Source organism: Lagopus leucura, unplaced genomic scaffold, assembly GCF_019238085.1.
Source record: "Lagopus leucura isolate 7727_CA_CO unplaced genomic scaffold, USGS_WTPT01 Super-Scaffold_73, whole genome shotgun sequence".
Taxonomy (NCBI): Eukaryota; Metazoa; Chordata; class Aves; order Galliformes; family Phasianidae; genus Lagopus; species Lagopus leucura.
In genome coordinates this window covers 24282846-24301771 of record NW_024962252.1, presented here as the reverse complement: position 1 = coordinate 24301771, position 18926 = coordinate 24282846, and the positions used below count along the sequence as shown (strand labels likewise).

At 38.6% G+C, this 18926-nt stretch overlaps 1 protein-coding gene across 1 annotated transcript in view; it reads right to left on the bottom strand.

Moving 5' to 3' along the window:
• Positions 1-18235, bottom strand: part of MEI4 (meiotic double-stranded break formation protein 4) — a 75084-nt gene extending 56849 nt beyond the window's left edge. Inside the window, exons 1-2 of the mRNA XM_042862274.1 lie at positions 18174-18235; positions 8556-8804 (exon numbers count right to left, since the gene is read on the bottom strand). Of these exons, the coding sequence (XP_042718208.1) occupies positions 8556-8804; positions 18174-18216 (292 nt within the window). The 5' untranslated portion in view covers positions 18217-18235. The remainder of the gene's footprint in view (positions 1-8555; positions 8805-18173) is intronic.
• Between the last annotated feature and the right edge of the window lie 691 nt (positions 18236-18926).

The window sequence follows — 18926 nt, the reverse complement described above, 5'->3', positions numbered from 1 at the left end:
AGGCAGCATTTGTAACAGAAGGATGGTGGTGGAAGACACTCTCTCAAAGGATAGGCTTGAAGGTGGAAGATGTAAGAAAAACAAAGAGAAAAGACCACTGGAAATATGCAAAGTAAAAAAAAATAGTGCAGTTTCAAGCATTTGGCATTGTCTTTATTCTCTTTCTTGTGAGTGCACATAGATTAACACAAAGCTTGCTTGAAATGTGCACAGTTCACTTACAAAAACACATTAAAATGAGACTAACAGTAATGTTCAGAACCTTAGAAACCCCTTTGTTGACACTGCATTCTGCTTCCAAGTGTTCAGTCAGTAGCTTCTAAATGGAGATGAAATATATGAAACAATTTGTATTTCTTTCAACTTTCCACTTTTGGATTTTTCAGCATTCTTATTTTCCATTTAACTTTCACTGCTGGATCTGTTACAGGTGCACTTTCCATGAGCGGTGAATCAAGTTTTTTCCCCTTGCATACATGAACAGTTTTAGTTTTCTTCATAGGCTTGTTGTTAAAGCCTGTTTCTGTTTTGCTGTTTTTATTATTAATAAAGCTATTTGAGGGGGAAAAAAAAATCTGTCAAACTTCTATATGGTTAGCACACCGTGTCCTGATCTGGAACCAAGGTATAATTCTGTATGCATCAAATTTTCTCCAGATCTCTCACATATTCAAGCTATTATTATTTGAATAGTTCAAAGTTAATAGTAATAATAAGCTTCCAGGATTCTTCTAAAGAAAAATTTTTAGAAGACCTGCATTCAAAACTTAAGCATTTCTGTGGATTTTATACCAGCTTGGAAAACTCTTCTGTTAAAAGCTAAGGTATTTTAGGTTAACATGCTTCATGTTACCCATGACGACTACCTATCTGAACTGCAAGTACAGTATAAGGTCTTATTAAAAATAGCTTACATCTTCAAACAAACTCAGCTGCTCTAAGTGACAAATATCAGCCAGTACACACAGCAATCCTCTGGCTGTGACTTTATTAACTGGAATACAGCTCCAGTTATTCTTTATGACCTTACAAGGTTGAAATACTCTCTTAAGAAATCACTTGGGTTATACATTTCTAAAAATACATATATTTTTAAAACAATGCCAATGTTTGGCATTTATGTTTACATATCCACCCACTCCTTCCTAAAATAAAAAATAAAAAAAGAAGAGCTAATTGAGGAATTTAAACTTAAGTTTCAGTTAAGCTAATTCTGTCCAGGGAGGTTGTATTTTCTTTGGGATATTCAGAAGCTGCCTGGACATGGTCCTGAGAAAGTGGTTCATGATGGCCCTGCTTGTGCAGGTCAGGCTAGGTGATCTCCAGAGGTCCCTTCCAACCTCAGCCATTCCAAGACTTTGCCTTTGATGAGAACAATCTGACTTATTCTTAGCTCTTCATAGTAGACTTACAAGCAAGAGAATCCCAGTTGCCATGGTAACACTTTTAAACTAGTTTTTACTGTATGCATTTTTTCCCAGTATTATTATTCTGTTTACCAAAAGAAAGGAATTATTAATCCCACTTGCTTGCATGAGCTTCAGTCCTAAAAATTACTGTGCACCTTATCAGGAACTTGACAAATACAAGAAATGCACGTGATAACCACAAACTCTTTGTCTTGCTGGGATAATTGGTTTGTTTTCACTTCTAAGGGAGTTTGTCATACAGAAACTTGGAAGGAAAAAGATGCTTCTTGAATCCCATCGCTCCAAGTATGTGTTTAGGACAACTGTAGCAATTCTACGTGACTAGACAGACAGCTTTCAAAGAGATAATTCTACAACCCAAATAGACCTGCAATACACGGAAGGAGCAGTACTCTGAAATTTCAGTGAATGATTATGCCCCAGCTGGTGCTTTTTCCAGATTGCAAATTCACTTATTATCTTGAAAAGGCCTCAGCTCTCCTTAAGTTCCTCACTGTGTCACGACTACTACAGGGAACAGATTTATCTCATCATCTTATTCCAAAAGCCGTGTTCTACACTAAGCACATTTTAACCTCAATGTTGTCACCTCATATCTGTTTTTATTGTCCTACTCTCCTCCTTAAAATACTTTTATGGTTCTAAGACAATTTGCAATGCTGCCCACTTGCATTAGTACTGCTGGTAGAAGCACAAGAGTACACTGATGTCAACTGATTGTTCATTACTGCAGTACTGTCTGCATTAGAGAAAGTAACTGCTGACAAGGTGCTTAGGTAGACTGGGCTCCCCTTATGGATCTGTATGGACAGAAGGCCACCTCTGTCACTGAGGAGGGAGGAAAAAAAATCTCTTCATACCACATCCCTAAACACGAGACAAAAGTAAACATATCTTTTTTCCATAGCAACAAACTAAACATTGACTTCTGCCCAACAGGAAATCTTCTCACATCAGAAGTAGTAATTTAGGGAAAGAAAGAAGCCAAAGATGCTCCACTAAAGAGGAACACTTCTTTCCAAGATTCCAGATATATTCACTGAGAAATATGCAAATGTTTTGGTCTGATCTGAATTCACCTAATTGTCTTCTCTCTAGAAAGAGATGGGGAGGGGAAGCAAAAAAATATATATATATACATACACATCAATTATGTTCTCCCACTGCTCTTGTTAATGTAAGCAGGAAGGGAAACACCACAAGGTGCTATTTAAGCTATTGGGGCTTTAAGCTGAGCACCCAGAAGTTCTGTCACTATCTGCTGGGCAAGAAATACTCAACCCATGACTTACAGGGAAGCGGAAAGGGAAGATGCTGAACTCTGTCTCAAAACAAGCATACTTAATGGAGTTCTGTAAAGTTTATCGGTTTCTACTTCAGATCTGGCTTATTCTAATACTGTATGAATCTGCTTTTGCAGAAAGAGTAACTCACAGCAAGAAGAAAATAGACTGAAGCATCTTCATTCATACTAATCTAGGAAGAAAACTGCTTCCTTTTTCCACAGGTACAGCTAAATATCTTGAGAAACACACTAAGTAAACAAGTTAAAACAAGGGATACAAAATGTTTTTTGTCCCTATTTCTTATTCCTTAAAGAGGTAAAAACTGCTACAAAAGTCTTGGTGCAGTAAGCAGAAATCAGGGGACAAAATCCTGAAAAGTCAAATGCAACCTCAAGAAACAGCTGAAAAAAAAAAAAAAAAACCAAACCAAAAAACAGTCATGTTGCTCACATACAGTGAACGAGAATTCGGCTTCTACCTTCACACACAGGCACACCACAGAAGGATGTGCTAGCAACTACATGCTACTGTTGAAGCTAAAAACACAGGAGGGAAGATGAAGACCTTCTGTAAATGATACAAGAAAGGATGAGTGAAATAATACTAAAAAAATAGAGGAAAAATATTTATTATTAGTTTTTATTAAAGAAGCAACCAGTTCAGTAAATTTCTGTCCCCTGCACAAAAAGGGAATAATATAAACTAAGATTGATGGTGAAGATAAGCAAAACAAAAGACATGCGCAGTACAAGTTTTGCTAATATGTCCCGGATAACTAACTTGGAATTAATCTGTCAAGCCTATCAGCCTAAAACAATCAAAGCAACGTATCTATCTCCTCTAAATTGTCATTCCCCAGATATTTGCCAGGCAAAAAAGGGCTGAGTATTCCATTATGCCTTATTGAGTTGCAGTAACAGCTGCAAGCTTCTCCAGATCTTTTCAGCAGAGGCTGCCAAGAAACAGTACGATTGTTGATTTGATGAATTGATCATGGTTAAGAATTTTGCTTTAGATGACAGGTGCTTCAACCTGTGAATAAATCAATCAATACTTTATAAGACCTTTTGTCTTTTCATGCAGCTCCCAAAGCAAAGAGGCAACAGTGTTCAAATGTTTTGTTCTCATTCTTCAGTAGTGCCTCCTTTTCTACATCAAATTCTAATCTGAATCAAATGAAAGTCAAACTTTTTTTTTTTCTTTTAAACCAATAGGCATAGCTGTAAGGACAATATTGGCAAGGTGAAAAATAAACAACTACAAAGAATTACAAGTTTGGAAGAAAATTCAGGAGGTCAACTGATCCAACACTCTTGGCTTCTTGCCCCATGTGACTTTGGGCATCTCCAACCAGGAGACCCCACAAACATTCTGGGCAACCTGTGCCAGCGCTCCATCCCCAGCACAGCACAGAAGTGCTTCCTTGTATTGTTGTGGTTTCACTCAGCAGGAAGCTAAGCACCACACAGTTGTTCACTCACTTCCCCCAGCTTCCCTGTGGGAGATAATTGAGGGAAAAGAAAAAGCAAAGTACAACTTTTGAGTTGAGATCAAACTATTTATTTACTAACCTAGAGAAAAGGAAAAGGATCATCGTTATAACTATATTGACACGTGTGAATGTGTATCATCAACATTGTTTTTCTTCTGGAACTAAAACATAGCATCATACCAGACATTCTGCCAAAAAAAAAAAAAATAAAAAATCCCCCAAATTCCATCCCAGTTGAAATTAAGACACATTCAGAAGGAATCTCCTTTATTCCAGTTTATGTCTATTATCTTTTGACCTGGCACTGAGCACCACTGAAAACAGCCTGGCTTTGTTCTTTTTACACCCTCCTTTCAGATATTTCTATACACTGATGACATCCCCAACTCTCTCAGCCTCTTTATGGGTGAAACTCTCTGGTTCCTTCATCATCCTGGTGGCCTTCTGCTGGACTCACTCCTGTCTATGTCCCTCTGGTACTGCAGAGCCCAGATCTGGACTCAGCACTCGAGGTACGGCATCAACACTACTGATGCTGTACTGTACTGATGAATACAGAGGAAGGATCACTTCCCTGTCAATACTTTGCCTAATGTAGCCCAGGATACTATTAACTATCTTCACAGAAAGGGCTAGTTGCTGGCTCATGTTCAATTTGGAGTTCACCAGGAAACCCAGGCCCTTTTCTGCCAGGCTGCTTCCCAGCTGGGTGGCTCCCAGCATGCCCAGGTGCCTGGAGGTGTTTCTCCCAAAATGCAGGACTTAGCACTTCTTGTTGGACTGCATGATGTTACATTAGCGCAGTCTGTCACAGTCTCTCTACAAAAAGATTTGCTTTGCTTCTTGGATGGCTGACATACAAAGTACCACCATATGAAAGGGATACCAAAGTCCTTGCATTCAGAAAGAAACTTCACATGAAGTCAAATAAGTGTTTCCACACAGTCAGTGAATGCATACCACAGCAATGTCATAAAAAGGACATTAAAATGTAACCACTCATATTAAAAAACAAATTAGTTAAGTAAACCATGTTTCTTCCCTTCATCAAGGATACATACACTTCTTAGGGTCTTTAGCAAGGTTGGATAAAAATAATTCAGATAATATGGCTTTAAAAACAGGTATTTTTTGCTTTCTTCTTCAAGTGCTTGTACATCCATTCCGTGTTTATCCTTAGATGAAGAAAACAACCATGACAGTTTCAAAGAGCTCACAAGTTTCCCACATGAAGGAAATAAAATTCCATAGGCCATCTCTAATAATCCCTGAAGCCTCAGAACTATTATTATTATTCAGAACAGAGTGCAAGGAAGATTCAGCTGTAAGGTGAACCTTGGCTGAAAGACAAACTCTTTAGCTCTCAATTGGCAGCAGGAGACTAACAGTATCTGACTCTTACTGTGACAGTATTTTTGGTGACAGATTGTGAAACCCTGCTATTTTTGCATTAATAGAATTGTTAAACAGAACACAAGAGAGCCAGAGAAAAGCTGAGGATCTGAATTCTTCTAAAAGGTTGCACTGTTTTAGGCAGAAAGCCAACTCCAAATACATGGCTGTAGAAACAAATGGAGGCAGAAGAAAATCCATGGTGTCTCTAGACACCTGGCACTAGGAACAATCCCATCTACTCTCAGCCCAAAGGGGAACTTCTCTGGTACAACAATAGGTAGAAAACTTGGTGTCTTTACAGTAACCTTCAGGCAAACAGGATGGAACCCCATTTACACTACTTTCTTTCCAAAAGGGAGTCATGCTCCTTGTGCCTTGCTATCTCAGCAGCAGACACCTTTTGGCTCCTATCCAAAAACCTGAAAATCTCAAGACAGGCTCAACAGAGAAGAATTTTATTTTCCAGAGCAGAAAATTTCTGTAGTAGAACGTCCCTTATTTCAGGTACAAATCATCTTACAACCCTACAAATCATCTTCCTTTACAACCATCTTCCTTTAATTTTAGCTCTTGATACAAATTATCAACTAGACCAACAGAAGAGTGAACAGAACTCACCAACTGATATCCTATCAGTTTCTTTACTCAAAGATAAGAGGCTGAGCATGTCTCCAGTTTAGCTGTAACTATGAATGCTCACTCAGCAGTCACATGTCTGATTAAGAGTATCTTCCTTCCAAGAGAACAGATGGCTCAATTTCATTATCAGAAAACTTTATAAGGTTGGAGGGAGGTGGGGGAGAGGGGGAAGAGTCAAATCAGTCAAAAGAAACACCACAAAAGACAAACATATCAAAATTAGACTCCAAGAACTCGGAATTTTTAATGTTAAGGAAAGCCCTTGTGAAAAAATGTGAATGTCCTACTCATCTTGGACATCATGTGAGGTAGGAGGGGCTGATGTGAACAACTATAAATATTTAAAATGTCAAAATGTTTTCTAACTAGAAGGTTTACTAGCAGTGCAAACTGATTTAATCTGTAGTCTACTGACATGTTCTGCTGATCTCCCATCTTACAACCACAACTACTAGTCATGTTTGGAATAAGTGGCAGAAAAGAGGCATATAAAGAATAACTAAATATGAATAGTTAGTAAATCACTTTTCTAGAGAGTCTAGTGATAAAAAAAAAAAGTAAATCATTAAAATCTCTAAGTAAAATCTAACACATTACCCCTCCCAGTTAAATTTATAATCTAGGAATCTTTTCAATCTTTTCACAAGGCAATAAAAATGGCACAGTTTTAATATAAAAGCATTCCAGTACCACAGAATCACAGAATGGCATAGGAAGAACCTCAAAGATTATCTTGTTCCAAACCCCCATCTGTCAACAGGGTTGCCAACAACTGGATCAGGCTGCCCAAGACTCCATCCAACCTGGCACTGAACACCTCCAGGGATGGGGCACCCACCGCTTTTCTGGGCAACCTGTGTCAATGCCTCACTATCCTCTAAATAAAGATGTTCTTCTGACATCCAATCTAATTCTCCTCTTTTAGCAGAGAACTATTCCCTCTTATCTTGTCACTATTAGCCCATGTAAAAATAAATCAATAAATCAGTTTTCCTTCTGTTTCTAAGTTCCCTTTAAGTACTGGAAGGTCACAAGGAGGTCTCCCTAGAACCATCTCTTCCACAAGCTGAGCAAGCCTAGCTCCCTCAGACCTTAATCTTATGAGAAATGCTCCTGCTCCAACAGCTCTGCATCTTCGGCTGGAGGTCCTAGACCTCAATGTAATACTGCAGGTGTTCACAAAGGCAAAGTAGAGCAGGACTATCACCACCCCCTTGCCCTGCTGGCAATCTGTTTTGATATAGCTAAGGACACTGTTGGCCTTCCAGGCTTCAAATACACACTCTTGGCTTGCATCAAGCTTTTCACCCACCAGAACCTTTAAGTCCTTCTCCACAGGGCTGATCTTAATGCTCTCTTCTCCCAGTCTGTCTGTACACATCTGGGATTGTCCCAGCCTGAGTGCAACACCTTGCACTTGGCCTTGTTGAATCTCATTAGGGTCACATGGCCCCACTTCTCAGACTTGTTCAGGTCCCCTAGGATGCTATCCTTTTCTTCTGTTATATCAACTGTACCATTTAGCTTAGTGTCATCAGTAAATTTGCTGTGAGTGCACTTATTCCCATTACATCATTAAAGCCACCATTAAAGTTTTCCATTAGATAACTTCCTAAAAAAAAAAATAATAATAATCACAACTTTGAAAGTAACTAGCTAGATACCCTTCCTTCCAGCTAAAATAGTCTTTAATTACCATATTCCTTACTTAAAAGGTTTTCCTGGACCCTACAATGTCAAACTTACATTAATACATCATTTATAATAATAAATTGATTGGACCAGATGATCTTGGAGAGCTGTGATTCCACAAAATACCCACAGAATCCAGTGTCTGTTCACATTAACAGAGAGAGCATGCATATAGTTCTCTGCCTGTCCTACCTTTCCTTGTCATATGTATCAGGGATTCATGCTTTCAACATATTAGGCCTATGTTCTAATTTTAAGCTTGTTTAAAGTAGTTAAAAAAAACAACGTCTTTAAGACACTAGCATCTTGCAGACTATGGAGTAATATTTTGAATTAACATGCATACAGTAATATTTGTATTTTTCTGGAATTATTCCATATGACACATGTTGATTTTGAGGGTTAAAATAAGTTCTGACAAAGTATTAAATTTTCAAGCTAAATCTCATCACAACTTATGTAACTGTTCTACAGTCTAAGGGTTTCTGGAAAGCCACGAAGGCACCTTAGCACTTAGAACTCTAGTATCTACATACAAGAAACAGAGCAGGCTACATGAAAGCTGTTTTATTTCTTGCTACTGCAGCATGGCGATTGTCAAAAATGATTTCAGAAACTCACCATTTTCCAAGCAGACTCTCTGACAGATCCTGTTCAAAAGAAGCTCCTGACGTAATCGAAAAATTTCAGCTTCTAGTGCTTTAACTTTCGATTTCCAGTCGAAGTCTTGTTCAGACACAAGTTTGGCAAGGTGCTCAGTGTATTCTTTGCAGCTCTTTCCTGGTGGTTTGGAGTGGATAATGGCAAAAGCCAGTGCCAGTTTTGATATTTTCAAATACCAGATTTGATTTTCTCTTCTGTCTTTGACTCCTACTGCATACAAAAAAAACAAAAAAAAACAAAAAAAAACAAACCTTCACCATGATTTTATTAAAGCAAATTGCACACACTTTCCTTAGCTTTGAAAGCCATTTAACAGTGAGACCAATTATCTTATTTCTACCACAATCCAAAAATCAACCTAGGACAACACAAGAAATATAAATAGCTGTCTACAGTGTGAGACTAAAACATCCATGAGCTGTGCTTCAGTACTAACACCAATAAACACAGCATTTGATAACAATCATGGAAATCAGAAAACAGTTCAAACAGGCTTATACTAGCAACATATTAAATAGCAATGTTATTTCAACTAAAACAGAAGTGAAAATGCTAAAAATCCTAGGAAAAAATAAAAATCACTAAAACCCTATGGCTGAAGAAAGGTATTATATTAGTTTAGACCCAACACATATGATTTCTTGATAGGGTATCAAAAAGTCTCTAAAACTCTAAAAATTCTCTAAAAATAAAAACAAACACCTGAGGATATTGGTAGCTTCCAGTTTTGGATACCTGGTACTGCTGTACCTTTGGTTTTAAGTCTTCATAAGCATCATATCTCACGCTTGCAGAAAAGTCTTTTCAGAGATACTGTAACAAAATGCAGACTCAGGCTGGAGTAAAGGTGTCTTTTCTTCAATTCCTGCCATCAAGAACTGTAAAGTCAGTCCTTTCCATTCGAAACAGGAATTCACGTGTTCACATGTAACTTACACAAATTCACATCAGTAAGGTTCTTTGCAACAGCAAAGAAACTTTCACTGAATAAAATCCTCCCTATGCTTTTCTCCCAGCCCTAACACGAAAATTCTCAATCATCCTATTTTTTAAATCTTTTTATCCAAGAAGCTATGAATCAAGCACTACAATAAATGGTGTTGAATATCTGAAACAGTAACAGCACAGAATTCAGTGAGGCATTTCATGCCATCCTTTCACCAGATCGTCTGAATCACTAAACTGATAATTTCCCCCTCAACTTTAGACAGTAAGTCACCTCACATTATGTATTTATTTACCCAGCAGAGGCATTTAGAAAAACAGATGCCTTTTGGGTTTTTTTTTCCCCCACTTTCCCAATGCTACTGAACATTCCTGTACATTCCTTGCATGCCACCCATTCAGATACACACCATTCACATCTTGAAGCATGAGCACAAAGTGTAAGATGATAGAAATTCCTAGGGATCCATCTAGACCCATGCTCAGAATTATTGCTGTTCTCCACTTGAAATCTTACATTTCTGCTCTATCCATGCAAAAAACAATTAGCCTAAGCATCAGTGTACTGATAACGATTAATGAAACAGCAAGATCTCAGAAACTAGCCAACACTATCTATACCATTACATACCCATATCATTCAATACATAAACAATATCTTTGCATGATTTCTGCCTTTTGAAATCCATTTCACACAAGATTTTTTTTAAGAATTCCTTGGGAAAAGCATAAGTTACTTCCCCCCAAAAGAATCTACACTGCTGTGGGACAACAAACTGCTGTAAGGCTCTTTTGCCTTATACATCAAAGGAAGTACTTTGCAAACACAGAACCATGCCAGTAATTGAGCTACCATCAAAGCTGTGCATAAAATGAGATACCTAGAATCACACAGAAAGAAGAGTATGTAGTAACTTTTAAGGATCAAAGATCTTTGCCTTTGAACTTGAAATACACTTCCCAGATTCTCATTGTCTTAAACATAAGTTTCACCCAGGTATCACTCAACACACACATCAAGCTCCATTCTTACAAAGTTTATCTGCAGAGCAGAGCTATAGATTAAGGCAGACAAATTCTTCTTTCAAATGGATTTTTATTGCTGTTTTCTCATTTTGAGTTCTCTGGGGAACTCTTTGCAAAATCTTTCTGGTTCACCTGCTTTTATAGAAGAGAAAGGCAATACTAACTTTCTGCTTTGTAATATATTTTGTCAGTACAAGCATTTTTTCACAAATTACATTCAAGAAAGCTGCAAGAAGGTATGGGGCAGGAAACAGTATTTAATTTGAGTGCTTTGTGACTATCCACACACTTTTTTATCATTCAAAAAAAAAAATAAAATAAAATCAACATAAATACCTTTTTTCTATCATGTTGTTTATTTCCACTCATACAGCAAAGAATCAGTTGTCTGACCACTGATGCTTTATGATCCTGCCCTTCATATGCCTTGGCCCATACCTCTTCATTATGAAAGTAAATCAGTAAGTCCATACATCCTCTGAAAATCCACTGCTGAAAGGATGTCTACGTTACTAGAAGGCCAAGAAGTAAGGAAGTTCTTTCTGAATATTCCAAGTTCTCAGCCCTTGTAGTTGAAATATCCAGTGATTCACAGTAGTAAATAAATAAATAAATCACATAAACCATTCTAGCTTTGCTTTAAAACCCAGTTATCAAAACACTTAACAGCAATCCACATTAATCCTCACAGCACAGAGTTAAGCAATGAGATTTGGATTTAAAGAGGCTTTTTCCTCTTTAAATTTCCATACAGACTTCCGCAGTCACAGTTCTTACTCTGAAAAAAGGGAATTACTTTTGTGCAAAAAACCCTCGTAGGGCTGCTATTCAAAGAAAAGCCAAAAAAAAAAAATCCACAAAACAGTACTGATAACAAAGATGGTTTTCTTTAGAAACACGACCAAAAAAACCCCCAATATTTGGAGAAATAATACTATTGGAATCTTGAAACCAGGTAATTCACGGTTAGCAGTGATATACCTACATGCATTTCTAGAAACAATGAATTTTATGAAGATTTTATAGAGAATAAACAGCTTATTTCTCTCTTTTCTTTTGCTCTTCCTATCTCTATCTCGTTCTCCTTTTATGATCCCAGAAAGAGATGTTTCCAGGACTAAAAGCAGGTATCGCAGAAATCAATTCAAGTTTCCCACACCTTCCTAAATGGAAAGCTGCTCTCTCACAAACCACTGTATAAAAAGCTCCTAGAAAATTACACACTGGATGATGCTGCTAGAGATTTGCCAACTGTGCATTAGCAAAAATTGCAAGGCAAGCTGTTGCTTTCAGGAAGTATCACACCAAAGACAAGCAACTGTGAATGCATTCCTCTAAAAGCATACTGGCAGCTACAGTTATATCAATAATATTTTTGCTCACATCAGCATAGAAATGACACTATAGACTAGGAAGAAAAAGGTTAAGAACTAAACCAGAAATTATCTTAGACTGGAAATTACAAAATAAGACCATGACAAGAGCAGAAAGAAGTCATCATGCATCCTAGCTCCTAATGTCAAAATATATCAACAGGAATAGAAAGAAGAATCATTCACGTCTGGTACCCAAGTTACAGTAAGAATAACAACTTAGAAAGCTCTGTTTGCATTCAGTGCTAAGGAGGAAGTCTCTGGTTCTCTCAGCAGCCCAGCTAGAAGTAGCACCCTCACTAAGGCATACAGACCAATGACAAGTTTCCTATGCAAAGCCTCAAACCTCACTCAGAGCACAGTTAGAGGACAGGATCAGCTAAAACAGATGTCAAACAGGCCTGGTGTCTCCAGAATCTTGACACAAAGAAGGAAACCTATCTCCAGCCCTCTTGCTCTCAAACCCTACTAAGATAGGTCTCAACTGTGGAAGATCACTGAGTAAGTGTTCAGATGCTGAAAGAAGTACAAAAAAATTTTAGAAGTCATAAATTTGTAGAGTGGCTTGAGTTGGAAGGCACCCCAAGGATCAAGTTTCAATTCCCCAGTCAAAGGCAGGGCTGCTGGCCACTAGAGCAAGAACTAGATCAGATTACCCAGGGTCCCATCTAACCTGGCCTTACACACCTCCAGGGACATGGCATCCACAGCCTCTCTGGGCAACCTGTTCCAGCACCTCAACACTCTCTCAGTAAAAGCTTTCCCTTGACATCTAACCTAAATCTCCCCTCCTTTAGTTTAAAACCATTCCCCCTTCTTCAATCACTATCTACTCATACAAATTGTTTTCCCACATGTTTATAAACTCCCTTTAGATATCATGAGGTGTCCTTGCAGCCTTCCCTTCTTCAGGCTGAACAAGCCTTCCTTCAGCCTGTCTTCACAGGAGAGGCATTCCAGACCTTGGGTCATCATTGTGGCCCTCCTCTGCACCCTCTTCTAAAGCTTCTCATCTTCCCTGCATTGGGGCCCCAGGCCTGGATGCAGCACTCCAGACGGGGCCTCTCAAGGAGAGTAGAGGGGGACAGTCACCTCCCCGGTCCTGTTGGCCACCCTAGTTCTGATGGAACCCAGGATACCATTGGCCTTCTGTACTCCAAGAGCACACTGCCAGCTCATGTTAAGTTTTTCATCAACCAGGACCCCTAAGTCTCAAAGAATTCTTCTCCCAGTTTATATACTTGTTTAGGATTACCTCAAACCAAGCAGTCGCGAGCTGCCCTACACAGCTCCATGGTAGATGACAAAGGGGAACAAAGAGGTGATAAAAGATCTTTTGAGGACCTTAGATATAATCACAGAATACTCCAACTTGGAAGGGACCCAAGGGATCATTGAATCCAGCTCCTGGCTCCACACAGCATCACCCAAAATTCTCAAATCCTACGTTTGAGAGCAATGTCCAAATGCTCCTGGAACTCCAGAAGATTGGGCCTGTGCCCCAGGGAATCTGTTCCAGTACCCAAACACTCTCTGGTGAAGAATCTTTGCCTAATCCCCAACCTGACCCTCCTCTGAAGCAGCTTCATGCCATTCCTTCAGGTAAGAAAATTAGCAAGAAAGCAGAAATAATCAGGTTAAATCTGAGACACAAACGCTACCTTTCTACAGTGATTTGCTGTTTCTGCAGCTGCATTTGATGCAGCAGTTCATACTGTTCCTGTAGCAGTTCCTACACCAGTTCCTGTACCATTTGGTACAGGAAGATACCATTCTGACAGATCTCACCCCAGTTCTGAGGCTGCCCACAACAAGTAAACAGAAAGAAAGACTCAAAAATAAGAAAAAACCATATATTTTAGATAATCACCTTTAAAGTTCGCTTTATTCTCAGTTGGAAACTTCATATATGTAGCACTACTCTAAATTCCAAAGTCTTCACATTATTGTTAAAGAATATCAAAACGTGCATTGGAATTATGGAAGTCTCTTGGTGAAGAACCTTTCCCTAAAGTCCATCCTGAACCTCAGTTAGCTCAGAAAGGGTTAAACTTCAAGTCAGTGGTCAGATCAAAATGGACTGCTCACTAAGGAGAAAAAGAAAGTGATCAAGTAAAACAAACAAACAAAAAAGCCCCACCAAAACAGTGACCTTGGGATGAGCTGAGTGTTCCCTAGGCAGTTTTGGGTTCCTCTATCAGGCTCTTATCACAGAAACGCCTGCATAAACCAGACATTGAGGGATTAGCTAATCAGCTCACACAGGCAAAGCTTCTGCTCAAGAACTTTTAAGAAGTCCTTCAGGAAGTGTTTGTGGGTAAGGGAGGTGAATTTTAAATAATTCATCTGTCTGAACCCTACCCATAAATTTTTGGCTGACCTTGAAGACATGGAAACCACAATGATAGGAGGGTTAGTTTCAGTGGTCTTTACAGAAACAGGAAAATACTCAGATTTAAAGTGGCAAGGCCTTCGAAAATAAAACCAAAACCTGAACTTATTTGAAATCATTAAGTATTTGAAGAATTGTTTGCTATTACAGGACATCACACCTGGGCATCAACCTTAAGTTCACACACGTAACTCACATCTAATAATGGAAGAAACTTCAAATGCCTCTGACAAAAACCTGACTGTTTTGAGAACATCAATTTCTTGTTCAGACCATTATCATCCAAAATTGAAGACTTCGAGAATTCATGCAGTAAGACACAAAATAGGCTATAATGCAGTTAACTTCCAGGCATCAAAGAACTCTGTTCTCCTCATACTTGAAATAGATGGTTACAAACTAAAGGCACTAAATTGCTGCCACCGCTGCTGTGCAGCTGAAAGTTATTTAACAGTCCCACACAACATCAAATTATAAATATTTTAAAAGTTTACAATCCAAATTAAGTGTATGGTCTGGCATTAATGGTACAAACATAATAGGAAAAACAGTTTTGTCTGCACAATTTTCACTTCAACAGGTTTGTCAATTACATGCTGCAGATAAAGGTGAAAAATCACCCATATCTGTGTGATCTCATGCATTACATGATGGCAACCAAGTTACTGACCTGTTATAATGGAACACAAAATAGGTCACAAAATGATGCAAGCGCTCTAGCAGAACTGAGCTGCAGACACATATGGCTATAACATTAAGCAACAATAAAATAAACTTGATTTAATTAGTATGCCTAACATAATGCTGTCTTTTATGTATATAATAAATAATGATAATGGGACAGCTGTATAATCAAGATGAACTAAAGTATGCCTTGTGTTCCAATTAAGCAGCTTTTATTGTAAAATATGTAAAATGTTTATTAAACCAATGCTGCTTGGCAGTGTCATTTTTAAACAAAGATATATAACGTGTACATACTTACTGAAACATTCAGTTTTATTACCATTAGTCTAAACAACACCTTCAGCATAGCCATTTTCAAATATCTCCTTTTATATAAAAAGAACAAGATGTTAAAATGATACTGAAACAAACAAACAAAAAATCTGAAATGTCAAAAGCACAAAGAAACTCAATTAAAATGTATTGTGAAATTTATTTCTTCAAACCATTTAATTCTTAAATCATGTTGACCTCCGAAATGAAGTCAGATAAATTTCCAAAAAATAATTAAAGAGCTTCTTAGATTCACCAACTATAAAATATTGCCTAGCACTAAGTACATAAGCAAGCATAACCCCCTCCGGATTTCAGTGAGACTTAAGGGGCAGGATTTATCTCCTCTTGAATACGGAAATCTACAGAGTAGAAGACTTCAGCTGAGCTAACTGTCTAGACTTCCTTTAAGATCAATGGGCAGAAACAGGGATTTCTAAAGTCAACAATGAGAGAAGCGATTCGTACATCTGCCGTGTGATTAAGTCAGTCATGCCCCAGAAACACTTGTTTCCCTTCCTGGGCTACAGAGAGAGTTCAGGTGACTAGACATGATGCACAAACACATCTCGTGAACAGCAAACTTCAGAGAGATGAGTGCACCACGAGCAACTAAAGCTCAGATCTTCAAAAAAGTGCCTAACGAAGCAGGGAAATGATGCAGGGCTAAAATTAGCACTTATAATAAGAAGTTCGTAATCCTAGGTCTTCTAAATATCTCTGAAGAAATTAACAAAACACAAAAAACATAGGAAAAAAAATAAGAGAACAGCCTTGTGAACACTTAGTAGCATTCACGAACAGAAAACTTTGCATACGTGTGCTAAGTAAGACAAGTGAAGCATCAAGCACATCCAGAATTAAATGTGCATAAACCAACCTGTTTAGCCTTTCATAATGTTAGTATACACTAGAGTTCAGTAAGATCGTGTGAAGAAATTGTACTTTATTTCCTCACATTTGAAAATGGGCAAACTCCCATTTTTAGATACCAAAGAAAACTACTCTCTCAACAACAAGAATGTCAATACTGCCATACCTATATTACATATTTAGCTCTTTGCAGGTTTGGGCTGTTTTGACATCTTGCTTTCTGAATAGAATCAGCTGACAGGGTTGGTTCTCCTAAAACCTTTCTCCCTCCCCCAGCCACCCCAACATACTGTTGTAGTGACGCTTCTATAAGAGAAAAAAACATACCAGATTTTACAAAGAAGTATCCTAAATCACTCAAAAGTTCAACCCTATCACTATTATTAAAGAAACATTACAAACAATTGATAGCAAGGACAGTGTATGAAATACAGATGGCTTAAAGAGGTAAAAAGATTCTGCTTTTGTTCTATTCCCATCAGAATAGACCAAGTAAGAAAACATAACATAAGCAAGAGATTTCCGATTGCTTTAAGTTATGTATACATTCTAACTACAAGTGGAGAATTCATCTTGCACTGGCTTTATTTTTCAAGGAGATCTGTTTGTTTGTTTTTGCTGTGTTATTTACAATGTTACCTAGTCAATCTGCCACACATTACTGCTACTAATCCCATGTTTTTCAGGGGTGCACACAAAAGGGAACTTATCCTATAAAGCCTGCTGTTCAGAAACTAACGCGTAACTCAATGGTGTGCATTTTTCTGCTCTTACAATGACACAGATGCTCCCTTTCCAAAACATAGCTGTAATCAAACCAATTGGATGTAACTCCACTTGCTTTGGAAATTAAGGATATGCTTTTCATTACAGCTTTACAAGTGGAAGTCAGACCGTTAGTCAATTACAAATATTCACATGTGCCAACAACATTCAGTTACATTAAATATAAAACCACAATTGGTATTCTGGACCCTGAATCATAATCTCAGGCTGACAAGTAGCTGTACCGCCAAGTTCTACCTATTACAACAAGTGCAACAAGCTGTTCCTAAACACAGGATTTCAGAGCAGATTAAAAAAAAAAAATAGTCTAGAAGATGACACAGATTATTTTGCACCTTTTCTCTTCCCATATACATTGAATAGAACACCACCATACTGTTCAAATTTTATCCAAGTAATTCCATTCTCATACAAGATCTTAAACCTGCCACATCAGTACTTCTCAGTGGAGAAGTTTCCTTTAAATAACTTACAAGAAGGCTTGGCTTTCCTACCCAAATTTTATATTGGAAGAATGAAAGGTGAGATGGCCCAGAAGAAAGCAAATGTTCTTGAGACGAGGCACAGAGATAGATTCCTAGAAGCCTATGGAAAATATGCAGTAAAAGACCAAAGCTTTACTACATGATTGATAATAACTTAACTATAATCACAGCGAAGCATTTGAGTAATAATTTATGAAGCACTGAAAGACAGCAAACTAAGAACGTGAGGTGCCAAGCATTCACAACCAAGACCACACAAAATAAATAATGTTTTGCACTTTAATTCAATTTAAGAGCTACTTCGTTCAAATTAAGAAAAGGAAACAATTTGCTCTGTTGGTGACTGATAAAAGCACTGAATGAAAAAAGACTTATTTTTAAAAGCCGAACAGCATTAGAAACAAACAAACAAAAACGCATCTATAGAAGACAATTTAGCAACAATACAACGTGCTTAAGTGTTATTTGCATTAAAAAAGAAACAAACAAACAAAAAAATGATCAGTTTCGCCTGCAGCCATGCCCAGCTACGGCAGTCCTTGGACGCCGCAACGGCCGCGGCCGACAGACACCGCCCCCCTGCGGCCCCGAAATGGCGGCGGGCCGAGGGCATCTCCTGAGGCCGCGAGCTCGCCTAGCTTCTCTTAGCGCCTCCCCAGCCTACCGAGCTCGAGGCTGCCAGGAAGCCCCAACTTACCTGCAGCGAGTTCCCCACCCTGGGGGACGCACCTCGGCTCCATGGAGGGGAGCAGTGGCGGGAAGCTGTGCTCACAGGCTCCACGGCCGCACCTCGGCTCCAAGCGGCCTCCTCGAGGGTAGCGGCCCGGCTCCGTGCTGAGGGACCACACTGAGGTGAGCAGTCACCCCGATCCAAGGCTTTATGGGCCCTGCTCTACAGATTTTATTTGCGATTGAAATGGCGGACGTCCTGCAAAGAGAAGCACATGCAGAGACAGCGTTACATCTTTTATGGCCTATTACCCAACACTTCCTCCCTTGGTTCCTCATCAGCTGCATACTTCAGGTTCACAAATCCTCCCAACGCTTAACTAAACATATGGATACCTGCTAAACATAAATCGTTGCTATCTAAACATGTGTATTGCTCATTGTCTGACTTCTCAAGTTTTCTGTCACGCAGGTCTTGTGTGTCCAGCACCAAAAATTAGTAGTCTTTCAACATAACGAGCCTATTGATGTGCTTGTCACACTGTGGGCTAACTTGTTTTTAATTCAAGGCTCAGCGGTATTGCAGATGGCTGGGCAAACAAGAGCTCAACTCTTTCTACCTATAAATTACTCCATCTACCTAATCTCTGTGACCATATCTATCTGCTGAGCATGCGAAGACTATCAGAGACCTCTGATGAAGTAAAAAGACCCTTCTGAAAAGAACTATTAGTAAATTATCTTGTTCTAATGCAGAAACAACATTCCATTCATACAATAG